Source organism: Ailuropoda melanoleuca, chromosome 12 (genome assembly GCF_002007445.2).
Source record: "Ailuropoda melanoleuca isolate Jingjing chromosome 12, ASM200744v2, whole genome shotgun sequence".
Taxonomy (NCBI): domain Eukaryota; kingdom Metazoa; phylum Chordata; class Mammalia; order Carnivora; family Ursidae; genus Ailuropoda; species Ailuropoda melanoleuca.
The window spans coordinates 28,520,937-28,541,964 of record NC_048229.1 but is presented as its reverse complement, the minus strand read 5'-3'; the positions used below and the strand labels follow the sequence as shown (position 1 = coordinate 28,541,964).

Below are 21,028 nucleotides of genomic sequence, written 5' to 3'. Positions count from 1 at the left end.
GCTGGTAAGCATCATAATTCCTATTTATGTGTCTGGCAAAAACATGGACAAAAAATAGGACAGCAAAAACATCACAAAGCAAAAGGATTGGGCATACTGTTCTGGAATAGTTGGTGACAAAATTACACTGTTACTACATGTGGAATTGTTATCTTCCCCCATGCTGCATGTTTGGAACTTAAGAACTGCTCCAGAAGCTCCGTGACGTTCATCCTATACAGACATACATTCATAGGACCAGCTTCTTTCCCAGGTCCTCCGCTAAGACCAGGGCTACCTGATATGTCCTTGTCTTGGTGAACACCTTAGTATCCTTTTCCGTCGTCTCTTTCCTCTATTCCATTTATGTGGTGGTTTTAGAGAATCCCGGTTGCTGGCTCTTGAACACCTCTGCTCTAATGACTTCATGTTTCTTGACTGTCAGCCCCTTTGACAGTTGGCACACCCATTTATCCTGGTTCTGTTGTGTCTTCTTTACCTGTAGAAGTTACAAAACTCTCTCAGTCTTGCGGCACCTGGGTGGCTCAATCAATTCAGCGGCTGACTATTGATTTCCGCTCAGGCCATGATCCCAGGGTCCTGGGATCCAGCCCTCAGTTAGGCTCCATGCTTAGCCGGGAGTCTGCTGGAGGATTCTCTCTCTCCCTCTGCCTCTGCCCATCCTCCCACACACTTCCTCTTTCTCTTTCTCTAAAATAATCTTTAAAAAATATTTTTAAAAATCTCTCGATCTCGGGGCGCCTGGGTGGCACAGCGGTTAAGCGTCTGCCTTCGGCTCAGGGCGTGATCCCAGCGTTCTGGGATCGAGCTCCTCCACTATGAGCCTGCTTCTTCCTCTCCCACTCCCCCTGCTTGTGTTTCCTTTCTCGCTGGCTGTCTCCATCTCTGTCAAATAAATAAATAAAATCTTAAAAAAAAAATAAAAAATAAAAAAAAATCTCTCGATCTTGTATGAAAGATCTAATTTTGTGTTTTCTCCCCACAATTACAATCACTTCTTCAGTCATCCATCCAGAATTTTAAACTCCAGTGAGCCATCACATAACTGTGAGAGTGTGAACAGTGTGAGCCTCTGCCCACATAAGGTTTATAATTTAGTAGGAACAGCAGGTATTGAAAGAAATACTGTGCTCAATTCTTATTATATAAGCATTATATATATGTTTATTATATATACTTTCCATGTTATTAATTGATGTAATAGAGAAGTTTAGAACCTATGGTAGAAAGAATAATGCCCCCAACACACACACACACACACACACACACACACACACACACACACACACACACGATATCTACATTCTAATTCCTGGAACCTGTGAATATGTTCCCTTATAAGGCAAATAGGACTGTGCAGATGTGATTAAATTAAGGATCTTGAGATGAAGACACTATCTTGGATTATCTATGTGGGACAAATCTCAAGGAAAGTTAGCGTCAGAGTGAAGCGATATGAGAAAGACTTGAATAAAGATCATCTTCGTCAGTGGGAAGACACCATGACACAAATGTGCAAATTCTTAACAATAGTAATTTATAAACTCAATGCAATACAAATAAAGGCCCACCAATCTATGCGTATGTATGTGGGGATGTTACATGTTTTATATTCAAAAATGTTGAGTCCCCCGTAATAGAGTTAAATGCATAGTAGTTACGCCAAGATGAAATTTAGTTTGAGTATGTCATTACGTTTCCCATTGCCTTCCTAGGCTCAGGGTGGGGCAGTTTCCCAGGGGAATTCAGACCCACCGTAAGATGCCTACTGGTTATCAGAAACCCATCATTACGCCTATTCTGTTGAATAGCTTTCCATCCACAAAAACAAGTGACCGTAGGCTCTGGCAGTAACTCAGGTGGTTCAAAAGTTGTTCCTACGAGAAAAGAGGTTACCAACTGTGGATATGATGGCTGCCTATTTGCATTCCCTCCGTAGATGCTCTTGCAAAAATGGTTTCCTTTTTATTATGGGATACTTACGGACACTGCATCACTTATTACAGCGTTTCTCCAACATCGTCCAAAACATTATCAGAATTTCATGTCTCAATATTATTTTATGTCTTTCAGTCCCAGGGGCCATCTTAACACCCAGCAGCAAGCTAGTAACTGTATCTCAGATCGTATGTTATCAGGCCCCAGCATCCAAAAATTTTCTGGTCCCAGATCTTAGTGATCACCACTAGGTGGCACTCAAAGGCTTTTGCCATTAATTCCAATCTGCATTACTACGCATTGCAGCCGCTTCCAAAATCATTTCTGAATGGATCACAGGGGTCCAAGGACAGACAGACAGAGATTGAGAGACACTACTTTTTGCAAACCAGAAATGACCTGTCTTTCTTAGGTCCTAATTCAAATATGGCCTCCTTTGAGATAGTGGCATGGATGGGAGTTAGCAATATTCCCAGGTATAGAGTATGTGCATCTTCCCTAATCCAAATAGACCAAACACTGGGCTTCTTGTTTAGCTCTAGGGGTAGGTAAGGATATCAGTTTCTTTTTAGTCGCCTGTGGAACATCATGGGTGGCTTCTGCCCAGAATATTCCTAACAATTTCACCATTTGGGCAAGTCCCTAGATCTTTGGTGGATTTAGCAAACACTCTCTTTTGGTGCCACTAATGCATGAGGTCAGTTCTACCTAGTTTATTCCTCAGTTTCTGATATTCTTATTATATCATCAGTATAGTTTATTATTACACTCAGGTCCGATATCAAAGTCAAATCCCTTCTAACCAAATTGAGACAGCAAAAGTAATTGTGGCAGTGGAGTAAATGTAAACTCTGATCCTTCTTACTCGAAGCTAAACCGCAGTTAGCTCTTTTCTGAGATAAGGCTGAGAAAAGAAGCATTTGCACAATCAGTAGTCTTCAGTAGTCTGCTGTTAGCCTCCATGAGCCGTCTACTCTTTTCATGGGTCAAACAGGGCTATTGTACAGAGAATTTGTTGGTACTGGGATGCCAGCTTCACACATGTCACCATTATTGTCTGTGCTGCTTCATTCTTCACCCCGATTAATTTGGCAGACTATGGTCCCATGGTCCCTGGTGATTCAAGGTCAGGTTTCTCCTCATTATTTTTATTTTCTATCTGGTGGGTTGAGTTTAAGTGAACTCTGTTTCCGAAGATAAAGTCCACAATGGTCCCAGTGTGGCTCATGGCCACTTGGCCTCATCACCTTTCCACATTTCTCCACCGCGTTCGAGTTAGAAACAGACTGGATTTTATTAAACTCCACACCAACAAATCCTGCCCCTACCACCCACATCTTTTTCCTCCTTCCATGAGAAAATGACCTGTAATGGCAGCTGTCTCTCAGTGCCACCACATTTCTTTCTGCATGTTTGCTTCCTGAAGGGTTGGATTTCCCACACGTGTAGGGATAAAGTTTTGCACTGTTAACCTTAAAGATAAAAACTGCTGGTTATTTTACAACAAAAGATGGGTTTATTTGAGAATAAAAGAGAATTGCAATCTGGGACAAACAAGCTACTGCAAAACCCTAACAAGAATGGGGAACAAAAGAGATACACTTTTTGAGGAGAAAAGGGTTAAGTTAGGAAGGCCATGATAAACTAACAGTTCATTGGTGTAAACTGGGAGTTTGCAGTATGGTGGCTTTTCATTGGCTGAGCTGTTGCCGAGGTTGGGGAGATTAGAGTAGTAGAGTAGTATCCAAGTGCAAGGTCAAGTCTTTTCCTCTTGGGTCTGCAATTGATTAGGAGGGGTAGGGCGTGAGAACTCCCCCTGCCAATAATTCCTAACTCCTTTTTAATGAGGTTTCTCATTATTAATTTTCACAGCATCCAAACAAAGCACAGCTTTGGCTGTTGTCTAATGGATGAGATTTCTGCTAGCCAACAGATGTTGTAATCTAGTCTTAAAGCCCACAGTATGTTCCTTCTCAAATTTCTGTCAGTTTGCTACAGTAGGCAGACCCTTTATCACCTCACTCTGTTGGGGGGCCTCCGGGAAACACCTTACATTATTTCATTAATTCCATCAGTTGATGAGTTGGTTGGTAATGGAATAATTTACCACCCACCCCATCCCACAAGCAGTGCATGTCTGTGAACATCCTGGGTGGGGGTACCAACTGCAGGTATTGGGACAAGGATGGCCCAAAGTGAGAAGAGCCTGTCTATTCTCACCTGGTTTGTGCTTGTTTTCACTGTTGGAAGAACTCCTGAGGACTTTGTTTCTCATAGTCAGCTTTTACTCCCTGTCATGCTACCTGAAAGGTCTACACACTTGAGGGTCACACCCACCTCTTCATTCTTTTTTGGCTAAAGTTGTCACTAGGACCAAGGCCAGGAATGTGTTTGCTACTCTCTCTTCACACCTGGAAGTGATGAAAAAAGAAGAGAAAAGGAAAGGAGAGGAGAGAACACAGAAGGGGTGGAGATGGGGAAAAAAGAGGAGGGAAGGAGAGAAAGCAGATTGGGTGGAGAGTCGTTGGGAAGGTGAGTGGCACAGCAGCTAGTGTGCTCCACTGGCCCAGTTTGCCCAGAACTTTCCCAGTTTTAGCATGAAAAGTCCTGTTTCTCAGGAACCTGGTCAGGCCAGGGAAAAGCAGGACAGCTGGTTGTCTGAGCGGCGGCAATTACCGGAGAGTCTGTGTGACCGACAGAATCTGGCAGAAATAACAGTCTGTCATTTCTGAGGTTAGGTTATAAAAGATACTGGACTCCCTCTTTCTTTCCTGAACCACTTGCCCTGGGGGAAGCCAGCTGCCCTGTTGTAAGCAGGTCCAGGGAGAGGCTTCCTCCCGACGGATCACCTGAGAGATTACATTCCAGTTTCCATCACTTACAAGACACACACAACATCTCCACCTGCTCACCCCAAAAGATTTTGAATTTAGCCATTCTCAACTTGTTGAGAATATCTCCGCTTTTAATATAAGCGGCCCTCATTACTCTTTTACTTTAAATTTAGAAACATTAACTTAGAACAGGCAGGAAGCAGCTCTGCTGCACTGCGGCGATCAAAAAGCGGAGAAGCAAGCACTGCGGGAAAGGACCGACAGACCAAACTGCGGGGGGCGGGGCGACTCGAGGCTCCGCCCCCCCCAAGTTTGGGCCCGTCCCCACCACGCGCTTCCTGCCTGGTGTCAACCAAGCATCACGTCCCGCCTCTCGCCGGACGCGTCCCTGCCCAAGTCCCGCCCCCTGTAACCTCCTCTCCCGTGGGCGCGCGCGCTTGCCTCCAGACCGGGAAGTGAATTGAGCTGAGTGACGGAAAGGCTCGGGTGAGTGAATTTCGGGTATTCAATTTCAAACCCGTGCTTCGCGGCCCCATAACCGGGGTTCTTGTGGAGGTTACAACTGCGGTCCTCGCCTTCCTGCCCACGATGGGTCCCGGCGTCGCGGTGAGACGTTCCGAGGCCCGCTAGCCCCGGGTCGCAGCGTCAGTGCCCGCTTCTAGCCCCTCGGTTCGTGGAGACCGCCGCTTCAGATGCTTCACTGCCTCCCATTCCTCCGTCCGGGATCCATAAAGGTGGGGCTCTGGTCGGTGCGGAGGTCGGTCAGGGCCGCGGCAGCCGCAGAACGCGTGGACTTCACCGCGGCGCGGTGAGCTGTGAAGAAAAGGGGGAGAAACCGTCTCACTGGCTTGTCTCACGGGCCCCTCCTGGGGCAGTGGGCGGCAGAGGACTGTCTTCACTTGCGGTCCTCCCCGTGTGCGTGGTTGTATTACAGGAAGGGGGTCTGTTCATTCTAGGCATGAAACAGCCTGTGTTCAGCACTCACCGTCCACTTGTCAAGACTGATCTTATCGGAGAAATAAGTCCAGAGGAAGAGGAAAGGAAGAGGAGGCAAAAATGACTCGTTCCCAGGTAAAATTCACATTCTTGGTTGTTTCTTCTGTCTCTCTTTCCTGAAATGCTGGGGTTTTTGGACTTGGTAACGTACTCTCAAGTTCTCAAGGGACCTGCCTAACGTTCGCTTGAACTCACCCCAGCCTTGCCTCAGTGCCTCTCATTTCCACTTACATTCCATCTCGCCATGACCCAGAGACAGGGAACCTGTGAAGAGGCCCTGTTGGGGGATAGTCATGGGGAAGTTTCATACTCAGGCGTGAATCAGAAACTGGGAGTGAGACTTTGGTGGCAGTGAGGTTGGCAAAGGGGATTGTTTTAGGAGATGAGTGTGAATGCACTCAGTTCCTTGTAGAGCAGCATTAAGAAGAACTGCATTATGAAAAACAGCATTAACGGGGTGCCTGGGTGGGTCTGTTGGATAAGCGTCTGCTTTCGCTCAGGTCATGATCCCAGGATCCTGGGATCCAGTCCCAAGTCAGGCTCTTTGCTTAGGGGTTGAGGGGGGGCTGCTTCTCCTCCTCCCTCTGCTGCTCCCCCTGCTTGGGCTGTCTCGCTCTGTGTCAAATAAATAAAATCTTAAAAAAAAAACAGCATTAAGCAAAATAAGGCAGAGAAAGACAAATATCCTAGGATTTCACTCATACGGAATTTAAGAAACAAAACAGATGAACATATGGGAAGGGGAGAAACAGAGAGAGGGAAGCAAACCATAGAGCCTCTTAATGGTAGAGAACAAACTTAGGGGTGATGGAGGGAGGTAGGTGGGTGATGGAGGGAGGTAGGTGGGTGATGGGGTGATGGGTATTAAGGAGGGCACTTGTCCTGTTGAGCACGGACTGTTACATGTAAGCGATGAATCACTAAATTCTCCTGAAAACAGTATTACACTACAGGTAAACTAACAAGAACTTAAATACAAACTTGAAGAAGGAAAAAAAAGAACTACACATTAATGTGCCATATTAATAGGCAGGAACAGTTGGAAAATAAGACTGAGAAGGGGAAACCTGTTGTCCCTGATTTTACGAGGCATTTGAAGCTGAACAAGTGAATCAGCATTTTTCTGGCTCTAAAATATTAATGATTTGGATTAGAACAGAAAGTTCTGAAACACTTCAATGATAAAGGATGTTTTATTATATAATTTGTTTTAACAGTAAGTTCTTTAACATCACTCACAGCATATCCATCTCATGAAGACCCTTGTTCTTTCACGGACTTTTGTGTAGCAGGTGTTTTACCTAAAAATGTTTCAGCCATTACATTGGAGCAAAAACTTAGTCTTTGTCATCAGAGTGGCTGGAGCCAAATTCTGTTTCCACCAATTGTTACTAAAATATTACATTTCTTTTGTTTTAAACATTACATGCCATATATCTGTTTTGAGGTAAAACTCCACAGTATTGCACATTTTGGACTAAGAAGTAAAACTTCTCCTTCCCTGTCATGCCCTCCATCATCACTCATCAAATTTGTAATCGCTATTGCCTATTCTGCGGAAGATTTTAAGTGTATGTCTCATAAAAATGCATTTACCTCTCATTAGGTGATTTTAGTTAAGATTCTTCAGTTAATGTTATATTGTGATATTTCATTCTGCACACAAATCTTGGAGTTGTTTTCATGCTAATAAACACAGAAATAACTTGTTCCTTTAGATCCTCATGAAAACGTTCTCTGAATAAAGACACATGTATCCCTCATGGTTCCCAGTGTCCAGGCATTGTGTGCAGTGGTGAATAGCGGGAGCCCTGGCCATCATCCCTTGTGTCAGCCTCAGTTTTAGTGAAAATGCTTCTGTTGTTTACTGTCAGTCATGGTGTTTACTGGAATTTCCTTACTTGATGCCTCTAATTTTTTTTTCAGCATGATTTTTAGTTATCCAATTATTTCTTAAGAGATCTAATGCTTTCATATTTTTTCTATTTTAATTGATTAAATTAATATAGAACATTAATAAATTTGTATAATCTTCAAGCATTGATTTATTATTGGATAAACTCTCCTAGGCTTACGCTTAAATGGACATTTAAATGGACAAAATTTTGATTTACAAATAAGTATTTAGTGGAAAAGGTAAAGTTTTCTATTTTCATTTTTGTATTTTTTTTAACGGGGCTAGTACAGAGTAATGTTGACAACCTAATTAAAAATAAGAACAATTTCTAAATGTCCATTTGACCAAAAATACTGAAATACACATGAATTAAAAAAAAAAAAAAAAGATTTAGGGGCGCCTGGGTGGCACAGTGGTTAAGCGTCTGCCTTCGGCTCAGGGCGTGATCCCGGCGTTATGGGATCGAGCCCCACATCAGGCTCCTCCGCTGTGAGCCTGCTTCTTCCTCTCCCACTCCCCCTGCTTGTGTTCCCTCTCTCGCTGGCTGTCTCTATCTCTGTTGAATAAATAAATAAAATCTTTAAAAAAAAAAAAAAAAAGATTTAAAAAATTCATCCCAAAAATCTGGCAGGACTACTTTTACTGAAATTGTGTTTATGTGTGTGTGGCTGTATGTGAGCAGAAACCTATGGTATATAAGATGCATTGCTTCATAAATAACTTTTATATTTATTTTAACCTTTGAAAATTGTTAATAGGAGTTTTTCATGGCCTTAAATTCTTTTGTACACTAACTCATTAGTGAATTAATAGTGGTAAGAATAGTAACATACTATGTATGTGCGTATATAGTGACATTTTCTGCAGGTCCATGTTTTTTTAGCTTCAGACTTGTTTCATGTTTTCTCACTTAGGAAACCTGCTATCAAAGTACTTTTAAAGCTGCATCTGTTACTTAACTCTGTGATTCTTCAGGTTCAATTCTAAATTCCAAACACCTGGTTCAGGTGCCGACTCTACCATTTCTTAGTTCTCTGACCCAAGGCTAGTTTCTTAGAGTCTCTCTGACAGTTGCCTCCTCTGTAAGATGGACACAGATATTTCTATAATGTTATTACACAAAATAATACCCATTTGGGTAATATTTAGCACATCCTAAATGTTTAAAAACTTTTTGTTTCTGCCATTATAATCATCATCACATTCTTAGATTTTATACTTTCTTTTTTTTTAAGATTTTATTTATTTATTCGGCAGAGATAGAGACAGCCAGCGAGAGAGGGAACACAAGCAGGGGGAGTGGGAGAGGAAGAAGCAGGCTCATAGCAGAGGAGCCTGATGTGGGGCTCGATCCCATAACGCCGGGATCACGCCCTGAGCCGAAGGCAGCCGCTTAACTGCTGTGCCACCCAGGCGCCCCAGATTTTATACTTTCTTAAAAGGCACAGTGAACTTTGTAATCTTTACAGACACTGCTCATAGTGTGGCTCATCAGAGGAATAATTGGTGTGTAAGATGTACTGTCTAGCACTTCTGTATAGTCCACCTTGTGGTGCATTTTTTGTTTGTATATTTTGTTCACAAAATTGTGGCATGCACAGTGACTCTGTGGATTTATGTTCTCTGGTTGAGAAGTATAATAACACAAAATTAGGGATCTATGACTTGCTCAAAATGATCTTACACTGATATGTCACTGCAGCCAAATCAGTCCTTGCACCTCTCTTCTATAATTTGTGTGAAGATAAGAACTCTCCCTGTGGTTTCTTAGTGAAATGTGTTTTTCGTTACAGGTGCTGTTGACCTTCAGGGATGTGGCCATAGAATTCTCTCCGGAGGAGTGGGAGTGCCTGGACCCTGCTCAGAGGGCCTTGTATAGGGACGTGATGTTGGAGAACTACAGGAACCTGGTCTCCCTGGGTGAGGATAATGTCCCTCTAAATGTTGGGATCTGCCTAGTTTCTTGGGGGCCCCTGCCCTGCTAGACTGTGATTGAAGCTATATTGACTCTGAATTGAAAGCTTCATGAGGTGGTACCTGGACTTTCGTCTCCTCTTTTCTTCAGATGATCTGCCCACTCCTCACTAGATTAATGTTGCTTTTACTGTTTGAGTAATCACAAAACCTTGTAGCAAAATTTTAAAATATTGGATTCCCTGGTTTTACTCCTATGCATCTGAGTCAGTAATTCCAGAAGAGAAGCTAGATGTCTATATATGTGAAATATTTCCTAAGCCAGTCAGTGGACAAAATTAATGTAGACCTATCTGTAACATCTTCCATCCTCAGCTGAACAAAGGGCTGGGATGATATTCTGGAAAAGCCCCAGCACGTAACTCTCCTTTCTCATAAGCAGAAATTTCTCTGACCTGGGGGCGCCTGGGTGGCACAGCGGTTAAGCGTCTGCCTTCGGCTCAGGGCGTGATCCCGGTGTTATGGGATCGAGCCCCACATCAGGCTCCTCTGCTGAGAGCCTGCTTCTTCCTCTCCCACTCCCTCTGCTTGTGTTCCCTCTCTTGCTGGCTGTCTCTATCTCTGTCGAATAAATAAATAAAATCTTTAAAAANAAAAAAAAAAAAAAAAAAAAGAAATTTCTCTGACCTGAACATTATCTCCATTTTGGAGCAAGGGACAGAGCCGAGGGCTGTGGAGGGCGAGGTGAAAATAGTGTAAAAACCAAGTGGGTGGGACTATATCAAAGATGTGAACACTGGTAACAGCTGAGATGGTCAGAGATGAAACTGCTTCATCAAATATTGTTTGAGAAACTCTCCCCAAAGAGGAGAGGTCTGTGAGAAAAGAAAAGTACTTGTGAGGGGCACGTGGGTGGCTCAGTCATTCAGCGTCCGCCTTCAGCTCACGTGTGATCCCGGCGTTCTGGGATCGAGCCCCACATCAGGCTCCTCCACTGGAGTCTGCTGCTTCTTCTCCCACTCCTCCTGCTTGTGTTCCCTCTCGCTGGCTGGCTCTCTCTCTGTCAAATAAATAAAATCTTAAAAAAAAAAAAAAAGAAAAGAAAAGTACTTGTGAGCACTCAAAGGAAATCTCCCCCATTACTCTGTTCTGCAGACAGGGCATTCCAACTGAGGCAGAGACAATGGCAGTCTTTATCATGACCTGCAACACTATTATCAGGCTGCTGTGACCTTTTTGGTCCCTTGGCTTTGAGAGGGATTAGGAGGGCTGTTTCATAGGGGTCCTCGTTTCCTCTGGTCTCTCCTTCCACACTTGATTCCATCTGATTCCAACTGATCCATCAGTTCCTCTGTAGTCCTTACTCCAGGACCTGTCCAGGTTTCATTCTCAGTTCCTATGTTTGGGAGATAGGAAAACGTTGGCTGCTCCCCCATTGCACTTGGGGCCCCAAGGCTGCATGGGACTGTCTCAAGGCCTCCTAGCCATTTTGTCTGTCCTGCTTTTGCCACACATCAAGAGTATAACCAGGCAATGGGTGGGTCTTTTTTTTTTTTTTTTTGAAGATTTTATTTATTTATTTGACAGAGAGACAGCCAGCAAGAGAGGGAGCACAAGCAAGGGGAGTGGGAGAGGAAGCAGCAGGCTCCCAGTGGAGCAGGGAGCCCGATTCGGGGCTTGATCCCTGGACCCTGGAATCATGCCCTGAGCCGAAGGCAGACGCCCAATGACTGAGCCACCCAGGCGCTCCTGGGGTGGGTCTTCTGAGATGGTTAGTCAGCAGTACTATACAGATGGTGGACAGAGAGATTGTCTCTTTGAAATCCAGCCCTACATGGGGAGCATGTCTGTTCTCTCAAAGACCCTGCAAAATCAAGCCCCCTTGCTTTACTTCTCTTGTCTTGCCTTTTCTCCTTCCTGCGCTCTGCCTAGGCTAGTGATGTGGACAAAACTTGGCTTGTCCAGATTTTGTATTTTCCTAAGTCTGTGCAGTTTTGCTTGTGAAACATATTTTCCTAGGGTCTGAAATATCCTTTTTCTGCTGTGATAACCCACTTTTAGATGATGGACAACTTCTGGTGGACTTACCATAGAGGGGGTTTATCGAGTAACAAAATTTTTGTAGGAGAACACTTTGATTAATATATTACAGTGCTTTGCTGCCACTTAGAGAAGTGCCCAGGTAACCACTGAGTGGAGTGGTCAGCAAGTCCGAGGGAGGCTGAGATAGAAAGTAACAGGAGGTCTGACTAATAAGTGATTGTAGTTCTCTTTCTGCTCTTTGTGGAGTGTCACAGAGTCTCTTGAGGGTAGTGTGGCAATGTTGATCAGTTATCTAATGATCATTCTGTTTGAGCCAGCAATCATAGATGTACGAACTTATCCCAAGGAGAACATTGTTGTGACCATTTTTCTGTGAGGCTTTGACCAAACTATGGTTTGTGCCAAATTGTTCACCTCCCGCATGCAATAGTGTTCACTCTTCTTCAAATAAATATGATGGTGATGCATCTTGAGGGAACTTATGAAGTTAAGTGATACCTTCTTTTTTTTTAATTCCAGGATAGTTAACGTACAGTGTTATATTACTTTCAGATGTACAATATTATGCCTCCATTTTTTAATTCTAATTTATGTTTAAACCACTGCAGTTTTCATCATGTACATTTTCATGCATTAAAAATGAACTTTTAAAAACTGAATCATTAATTAACATATTTTCGATGTCACTCAGAATTCTGTTTTATAGCTGTGGTTTGTGGACTACTGGATCAAGGAATACATATTTTAATATATATATATTAAAAGATTTGATTCTTGAGTGTTGAGGGTTATGGCTTAGCAGGAGTTTCCCTAAAACCTATTCAAACTCCTGAATTTTGTGAAAAAATTATCTTAGTCCCTTTATTTCTCTGTCACCTGATTTACCTATTATGAAAGTACCTTTTTCTCAAATTGATTGGATTTGTAAAATTGGGAACATTGGATATCTTGAAAAAATATTTTTTAATTAAATTACTCTGTTCATCCCAGAAATCATTAAATTGATTTGCCATAATTTGTCATACAGGCTACCTTGCTTTTTCTCTCGTATATTTTAAGTTTTCTAAATACAACTTCTTGGATTTTATTTGAATTTTACTGACTTTTGTATTTTGGTACAAAATGCTTTATTCCAGTAATTAATTTCCCTGTCTAGATTCATCATGTACACATCTTGGTATACTAAACTTATATTTGACTTTCTCATTGTATTTTATTGGGAATTTAGCCAGTCTCTTCCACTCCATGTACATCCTCACCGCAATTGCTTATAGCTCCTTGTGTTTTCCACGAAAGTTTTCATGTTCTGGAAATTACATTCTTCAGTTAACACTTGAAGGCTGTTTTGATCTTCATCTTTTAAACTGGGCTCCATAAAAAATTCACCTGGTCCTTGTTGACCCACCCGTCAGTACTCTCCTGTTCTCTGGCTACAGCCAAGTGCTTATGTTGCTGGCCCACCTCTCTGCACATCTGCCTCCTGCATGGCACTGCCAGAAGTTGTTTCCGTAATCCCCTGCTACTAACACTGCCCTTCAGTAAAATCCATTCCCCACTGAGTGTCATTCGGTTAGTTCCCCCTTGAGGTTGCCTATGTTGTGGTGACAGTTAACGAAGTCAGAATTTATTAATTTTGGATAAGTACACATAATTTCCATTGATTCACAATAATAGCTACATAGCCACTAATATATATAGTAAGAGCATCCCTCATTTCATGTCTCTTTATGCCAGCAATTGTGTGAAGAGATCCAAATATGAGAGTTCAGATAGTTAGAGGAGGCTATAAAAGAAGCACTATTATTATTTTTTAAAGATTTATTTATTTGAGAGAGAGGAAGAGAGAACATGCGCGGAGGGGCAGAGGGAGAGCGAGAATCTCAAGCAGACTCTGCACTGAGCGTGGAGCCCACCATGGGGCTCAGTCCCAGGACCCTAAGATCATGACCTGAGCCAAAACCAAGAGTTGGATGCTTATAATGGTTTATAATTATGTTGGCTTATTATTTATCTTCTGGATTTATGTGGGTTTCTAAAATGTTTGATTCATTTTTATTATGATTTACAGATAATGGTTCATAAATATCTTTTATGTATTAAAACTGTCATGCACCAATGGTTAATGTTGTAAAATACCTATTCTGCATGAATATAGTTTTATTATAGAAATTCAGAACAATATTTTGTTATTCTTACAATTGTTTTATCAAGTTCTCATTTTCTCAGTGCTATTTTTATTTTGTATTTGTGAATTGCCATTTATTTGTTAGATAAGTTTAAGTTTTTTTTTTAAAGATTTTATTTATTTATTTGACAGAGATAGAGACAGCCAGTGAGAGAGGGAACACAAACAGGGGGAGTGGGAGAGGAAGAAGCAGGCTCACAGCGGAGGAGCCTGATGTGGGGCTCGATCCCATAACGCCGGGATCACGCCCTGAGCCAAAGGCAGACGCCTAACTGCTGTGCCACCCAGGCGCCCCTGTTTAAGATATTATTTACCTTATGGATATATTCCTCTCCTTTAGCCTTTATAATTGTACCTAAATAATTAGGTATGTGTATATGCATTAATATAATATTGCTTTCCTTCAATTATGGAACACCCAAATGTCTAGTGTCAATTGGTGAATACTTTGGGGTGTCAACAGAAAGATATCACTTGTTTCAGGGCTTATGTAAATACTCTGAGTGGTTTGACCATAGCGTGTTGGAACTAGGCTTTCCTGAAAATAATTTTATCTATGTGTAAACATCCTTCCTTTACTGAGGAATCTGATTCCCTTTATTCCTAAATATTTGCATACTATGGTTCAGAAGTTTTATAACTATATAGGGGCGCCTGGGTGGCACAGCGGTTAAGCGTCTGCCTTCAGCTCAGGGCGTGATCCCGGTGTTATGGGATCGAGCCCCACATCAGGCTCTTCTGCTATAAGCCTGCTTCTTCCTCTCCCATTCCCCCTGCTTGTGTTCCCTCTCTCACTGGCTATCTCTATCTCTGTCGAATAAATAAATAAAATCTTTAAAAAAAAAAGTTTTATAACTATATAAGCATTACTTTTGGCTTAATACTATGTTTTCAAGGTATGTATTCACTTTACAACTCTATTAATAGGAAACCTATGGTTCTTTATATCTTTCAGATATCTCTGTTAGAAGTATGATTAAGGAATTATCACCAAAAGAGGATATTAACAAAGAAGAATTATTCCAAACATTGATGTTGGAAAGACACAAAAGAAATGACATCAAGAATTTTGGCTTCAGAGAAGTCCAGCCAAATATGCATGCATTTGAAAGTCAGTATACATATGATGAAACAAATTACAAAGGAGTAACTGCAGCCCATAACCAAAATTTCATTGGTAGAAGAGATCAACAGCATAACAAATCCTGGAATGCTTTTCCTCTAAAGCAGAGTGTTTCTGTAAGAAAAAGTACTTACCAATATTATAAACAACATGAGAAGTCATATAAAAGGTATCTGTTAAAACTAAAAAATAACATAACCTGTGCAGGAAACAAGTATATAAAATGTTTTGAAAATGGAATTGGATTAAAGTTGCAGTCACATCTGGCTGACCTTCAGAAGTTTCAAACTGAAGAGAAAATTTATGAATATAATCAAGTTGAGTTGAACAATAGTTCCACCTCACCACTTCAAAGAATTCCTCCTAGCATCAACATGAACGTTTGTAATAAATCTGGAAAACTTTTTATGCATCCTTCATTACTTACACATCAAAAAACACCTATTAGTGAAAAGTCTTACAAATGTAATGATTGTGGGAAGGCTTTTGGAGAAAGCTCAAACCTCACTAGTCATCAGAGAATTCATTCTGGGCAGAGGCCTTACAAATGTAATGAGTGTGGCAAAGCTTTTACCCAATTTGCAAAACTTACTAGACATCAGAGAATCCATACCAGAGAGAAACCATATAAATGTAACATATGTGGCAAGGGCTGTAGTCAAAATTCAAATCTTGCACAGCATCAGAAAATTCATACTGGAGAGAAACCTTACAAATGTAATGAGTGTGGCAAAGTCTTTTCTGAGTATTCAAGCCTTACTCGACATAAAAGAATCCATACTGGAGAGAAACCTTATAAATGTAATGAATGTGGGAAGACTTTTAGAGGAAGCTCGAATCTCACCAATCATCAGAGAATTCACTCTGGGCAGAGACCTTACAAATGTAATGAGTGTGACAAATCCTTTAACCGTATCTCACACCTCACGAGACACCAGAGAATCCATACTGGAGAGAAACCATATAAATGTAATGTATGTGACAAAGTCTGTACTCAACATTCAAATCTTATAATTCATCAGAGAGTTCATACAGGAGAGAAACCTTACAAATGTAATGAGTGTGGGAAAGCCTTTATGGAGCGTTCAAGCCTTACTCAGCATAAGAGAATCCATAGTGGAGAAAAGCCTTACAAATGTAAAGAATGTGGCAAAGCCTTTAACCAGTCCTCTAACCTTGTCATACACCAGATAATTCATACTGGAGAGAAGCCTTATAAATGTAATGAGTGTGGCAAAGCCTTTAATGTGTGTTCGAGCCTTACCCGACATCAAAGAATCCATACTGGGGAGAAACCTTACAAATGTAATGAATGTGACAAGGCCTTTACCCAATTTGCAAATCTTACTAGACATCAGAAAATGCATACTGAAAAGAAACATTGTAAACCTAATATATGTAGAAATGCTTTTATCCAAAGATCAAGCACTGGGGTTTATCAGAGAATGTGTACTGAAGAGAAACCTCACAAATGTCATGTATGTAGCAAAACCTTTAATGTGTGTTCAAGCCTTACTCAGCATCAAAGAATCCATACCGAACAGAAACCATATAAAAGTCATGTATTTGGCAAAGCCTGTAACCAGGGCTCCCAGTTAATTAAACACCAGAATATGGATCTTTGAAAGAAGCCACAAAAATGTAATGGGTATGGCAAGGCTTTTATCCAAAGATAAAACAAATGTAATATTATCTCCTACCGGAGAAAAACCTTATAAATGTAATGAATGTGTTAAACTTTTATCAGATGTTCAAATGTTTACCTTAGGGGTCATGAGAGAATTCACATCAGAGAGAAAACTTACAAATGTATTGAAAGTGGCAAGGCCTTTAGACAATGGTCTGACCTCAGGATTCACCAAAGAATTTATATTGTAGAGAAGCCTTAAAACTGTAATGAATGTGATAAATTGTTTAACCATTTCTCACACCTGGCTACACATCAGATAATTCATGGTAGAGAAAACAGTCTCTTAAGTTCTGAAAGATTATTCAATTAAGTTCTAAATTTTAATAATCGATAATTAATTAAAAATCAAAATACCTATAATGGCTGTTAAAGTTATAAGGATACCAGTGGAAAGGTCCTGTTACCTTCATTTTATTAAATAGTTTATTTCAGGTTTCTTGAAAAGGCCAAATTACCGTCAGTGATTTTTATCCTGAGGTTTTGAAAATCTGTGGATATTATACTTCCATTGCAGTCCTTTCATGTCACCATGAAGACCTCTTGGAAGGGTTTAATAAGATAAAAGGGCAGACTTCATTAGGTGATGTTCATTCATGTCCAGAATTTCCTGAAAGAATAACACTGAATTTATAATCCAGTATAATATAAATTTGAATGGCACCACAAGTGGCATATAATAGATCTAAAACTACAATCTTAAGTCATGATTAATGTGTTAAGGACCCTCTTCTCCAGATTTGTTGGTATGGGGCTTTTATGGTGGAGCTGAGGAGACAGTACTGAATGTGGCATAAACTTTCCACCAGTGCCAAAGAAAGAGTACAGAGCCTTTCTAATCGGCCTACGTAGGTGTGAGGTAGAATGGGAGGAGGGATCGGGAGACTTAAAAGCTGTTAATAGTCAAATAATAAAAAAATGAAGTTAGACTAATTCAACACTGAATGTTTACTTTTGAAGTGTCTCACTCCTTGGTTGGGAAAGACCACAATTTTTCTCATGCTAATAACTGCATTTCCTTTGCTGCTGCACAGGTAAGATTCTTTATACAATATGTTATTGAAAGTATTTGTGAAATACTGTTTAGATAAATTGCCTGTGATATTTTTGTGTTAGTTTCATAAAAATTAATGTGTAGAAGTTTTATCAGACAATAAATATGATTTAAAGATTTTACTAGGAGAGTAATTTTTGAAAGGCTAGAAAAATCTAAATTTGAGATTATGGTAACAAGCCTACGGTTCATGGTTCTTTTTCAACTATGTTAGAAATTCATTTTAATTTTCTTATAAAATTTTTCCTTACCACTTTTCCCTCCACACCTTTTAAATCAATTTATATATTTTATTTACATTTCATCCCTTTAGTCAGTAAAAAATTTGGAGGCTCTATGACAAAGGGTGGTTTTGAAACTTCTACAACATAAAAATGAAAGGTACAAAGTAAGTGCTCTATGAATGTAAAGAAAGAGGGTCCTTTATGTTTTTAGTTCAGTGTAATAATTGCAGTGGTACAAGATGAACTGACATCTTGAAAGTGAAGGCAGGAGACCTAAATACTTCCCTGAAAGTCACACTGGTATTTTGGTTAAAATATGCTCATTTCCCCTGGAAAGTATATAAAGTTCATTCTTTTCCTGCCATTATAATTGTTGTCATCATCACTTCTGCACTGGAGATTGGGCTGTATGTCTCCAAGGTCTTGAGGCCAGAGTCAGTCTGTCAGAATGTTTTCCTTAATTCAGTGTAAATATATTAGATATTTGTTCATTTTATTTATATATAATTCACATGCCGTAAAATTGATACACAATTAAACGGCTCTTTGTGTATTTACAATTTTGTAAAACCTGTCACTACTAACTCCAGAGCAATTTCATCACCCCACAGAAAAAACCCATACCCTTTAACACTCCACACCCCCACCCCTTGGAAACCAGCACTGTAATTTCTATCTCTATGTTTGTCCCTATTCTGGGTGTTTCGTATAAATGAAATCATACAATATGTGGTCTGTCTTGTCTGCCTTTTGTATATGGTGTAAGGTAGGGGTCCAGCTTTATTCTGTTCCATGCAGAGTTCCAATTGTCCCATCTGTTCAATATTTTTAAACGTCAGAGTTCCTTCACTAGATTTTAAAATATCAAAATTGCTCTTTCATTGAGATGAATTGATAGGACCAGTGGGCCGTGGAACCAATACAGTCATGCTGATTGAGATTTTTAGACTTTGAAAATATGGAAATATTAATATTCTGAGGGTTTGTAACAATCTATGTTTGGTCAGGAAAACATATACATACAATTGTTTGAGAGTAAGAATTATATAAATTAAGAGTTTAGGAGTTTGAGCAATGAAATGTATGAAAGACTGGTGGATCATAGAGTTAGTCACTGACAACTACTTCCTAGAGCCCCATGGTGGGTGGAGAAGCCAAAGATCATGCGTATGTTTGAGAAGTTACTGCCTCTGGTTACCTTAAATATGTAGTTAGACCTGGTGGAGAGGTCTGCAAAGTCTTTATCTGGTCACTGGTTTCTCTTGAGATTAACGTTTTCTGCTTCACTTTTGCCTTCCAAATTCCATATAGGTTTTTCTCACTGGCAAACTTCAGTGAAAATCATAAAGCATTTAAAAGCGAAAGTGTGGACCACAGCAGACTGGGACAAGGGATAATGGGACAAGCATTAGAAAGACCAAAAGCATGGGGAGAGGCTGAGGAAAAAAAAATGTGTGTGGAATAAAGTCCACATATACTGGAGAATAAAGTACCTGAGAAAACCATAAGCTATTTCCTCTGGCTCTGCACAAACAGAAAGTGAAGGTAAAGAGAGTGGTAAATAGCCTGGCTAAGAGTTGGAGTGTCACAACTAAGAGCAAAACTGCAAACAATCGGAGAATAATGTATTTTCTTTTCCTCTTTTTTTCTTTTCCTCTTTTCTTTCTTTTAGCTCTAAGCATTTGGTGAAATCTCTGTCAAACCACAATATGATAACTAAGCTAAGGGAAGGGAGACTACGTTTATCATACATGATAATGAGGACAGCCTTTACAAAATTAGTTTGGAAAAGTCACTAAACAACCCACAACAATCAGCAAAAACAAATCCTAAAGAAGGAGGAGAATCTGATTTCCACAGTTCCTTGTTATATTTTAAATGCAAGTTTTCAACACAATTATGAGGAATGCAAAGAAACAAAAGTATGGCTCAGTCAAACACACACACACACACTTTTGAGGATTCCCAGAGACTGGATTTCCAACTGAAATGAAAGAATGCTAATTAGTAGTATGAAAACAGAAAACACACTGGTAAAAGTATATAGTCAAATTCAGAATACTCTGATACTGCAATATAGTCATGTGTTAACCACTTAGATCAAGTATAAACATGAGAGGACAAAAGTAAAAAAAATGCAATGTTTGTTAATGCATATACAATGTAAAAAGAGTGACATCAACAACAATGTGAGAGGGGAATAAAGAATAAAATTATTTTTTTTTAAATTTTCACTTTTTAAGTAATCTCTACACCCAGTGTGGGACTTGAGCTCACAACCCTAAGATCAAGAGTTGCACGTTCTATCGACTGAGCCAGCCAGGTACCCCAAAGAATAAAGTTCTTATATGCAATCAAATTTAAGTTGTTAGCATAAAATAGACTTTGATCTACAAGATGGTTTATGTAAGCCTTATGATAGCAACAAAGAAAAAACGTACAATAGATACACAAAAAAGGAAATTAAGACATACCAATATAGAAAACTATCAATTCCTAAAGGAAGTCAGAAGGAGGAAAAAAATAAGGGAACTACAAATCAGTCAGAAAAGCAATTGATAAGATGATATTAGGAAGTCCTTACCTATCAATAATTAGTCTGAATATAAATGAATGAATTATCCAATCAAAGATACAGAGTGACTGGATGGCTTAAAAAAAGACTCAAGTGAATGCTGCTGACAAGAGAATTGAGATTTAAGGCTACACATAGCCTCAAAGTGAAAGGATGGAAAAAGATATGCCATGCAAATGGAAACCAAAAGAGAGCAGGAGATGCTCTAATTATAACAGACACAATATTTGAATTAATGTTTACCTATACTTGGGTAAATACCCATTAGTTCAATTACGAGGTAGTAAGGTAGTTCTATTTTTAACTTTTGGAGTAAATCCACACTGTCTTCTACAGTGTCTGCACCAGTTTGCATTCCCTCAAACGGTACAGAAGGGTTCCTTTCTCTCTTCATCCTTGCCAAATGTTTTCTTGTTCTCACAACGGTTTTTTTTTTTTTTTTAAAGATTTTATTTATTTATTCGACAGAGATAGAGACAGCCAGCGAGAGAGGGAACACAAGCAGGGGAGTGGGAGAGGAAGAAGCAGGCTCATAGCAGAGGAGCCTGATGTGGCTCG

The 21,028-nt window shown here is 40.2% G+C and overlaps 1 protein-coding gene across 2 annotated transcripts; it reads left to right on the top strand.

The window, feature by feature from the left end:
• Positions 1-5,145: 5,145 nt before the first annotated feature.
• LOC100483632 (zinc finger protein 677-like) lies at positions 5,146-20,123 on the top strand. 2 transcript variants are annotated; one of them, XM_011235175.3, is made up of 4 exons: positions 5,146-5,258; positions 5,729-5,843; positions 9,459-9,585; positions 14,763-20,123. In XM_011235175.3, the coding sequence occupies exons 2-4, from the start codon at positions 5,829-5,831 to the stop codon at positions 16,553-16,555; spliced, it is 1,935 nt and encodes a 644-aa protein (XP_011233477.2). In that variant the 5' UTR covers positions 5,146-5,258; positions 5,729-5,828; the 3' UTR covers positions 16,556-20,123. The 2 variants fall into 2 exon arrangements, with proteins under 2 accessions (XP_011233477.2, XP_019663851.1); XM_019808292.2 differs by having other exon boundaries at positions 5,198-5,506.
• The last annotated feature ends 905 nt before the right edge of the window (positions 20,124-21,028 follow it).

Excerpts from the sequence above, each read along its gene's own strand:
- LOC100483632 (XM_011235175.3), top strand. Across the intron at positions 9,586-14,762 it reads CAGGAACCTGGTCTCCCTGG|ATATCTCTGTTAGAAGTATG; the intron begins GTGAGGATAATG and ends TATATCTTTCAG.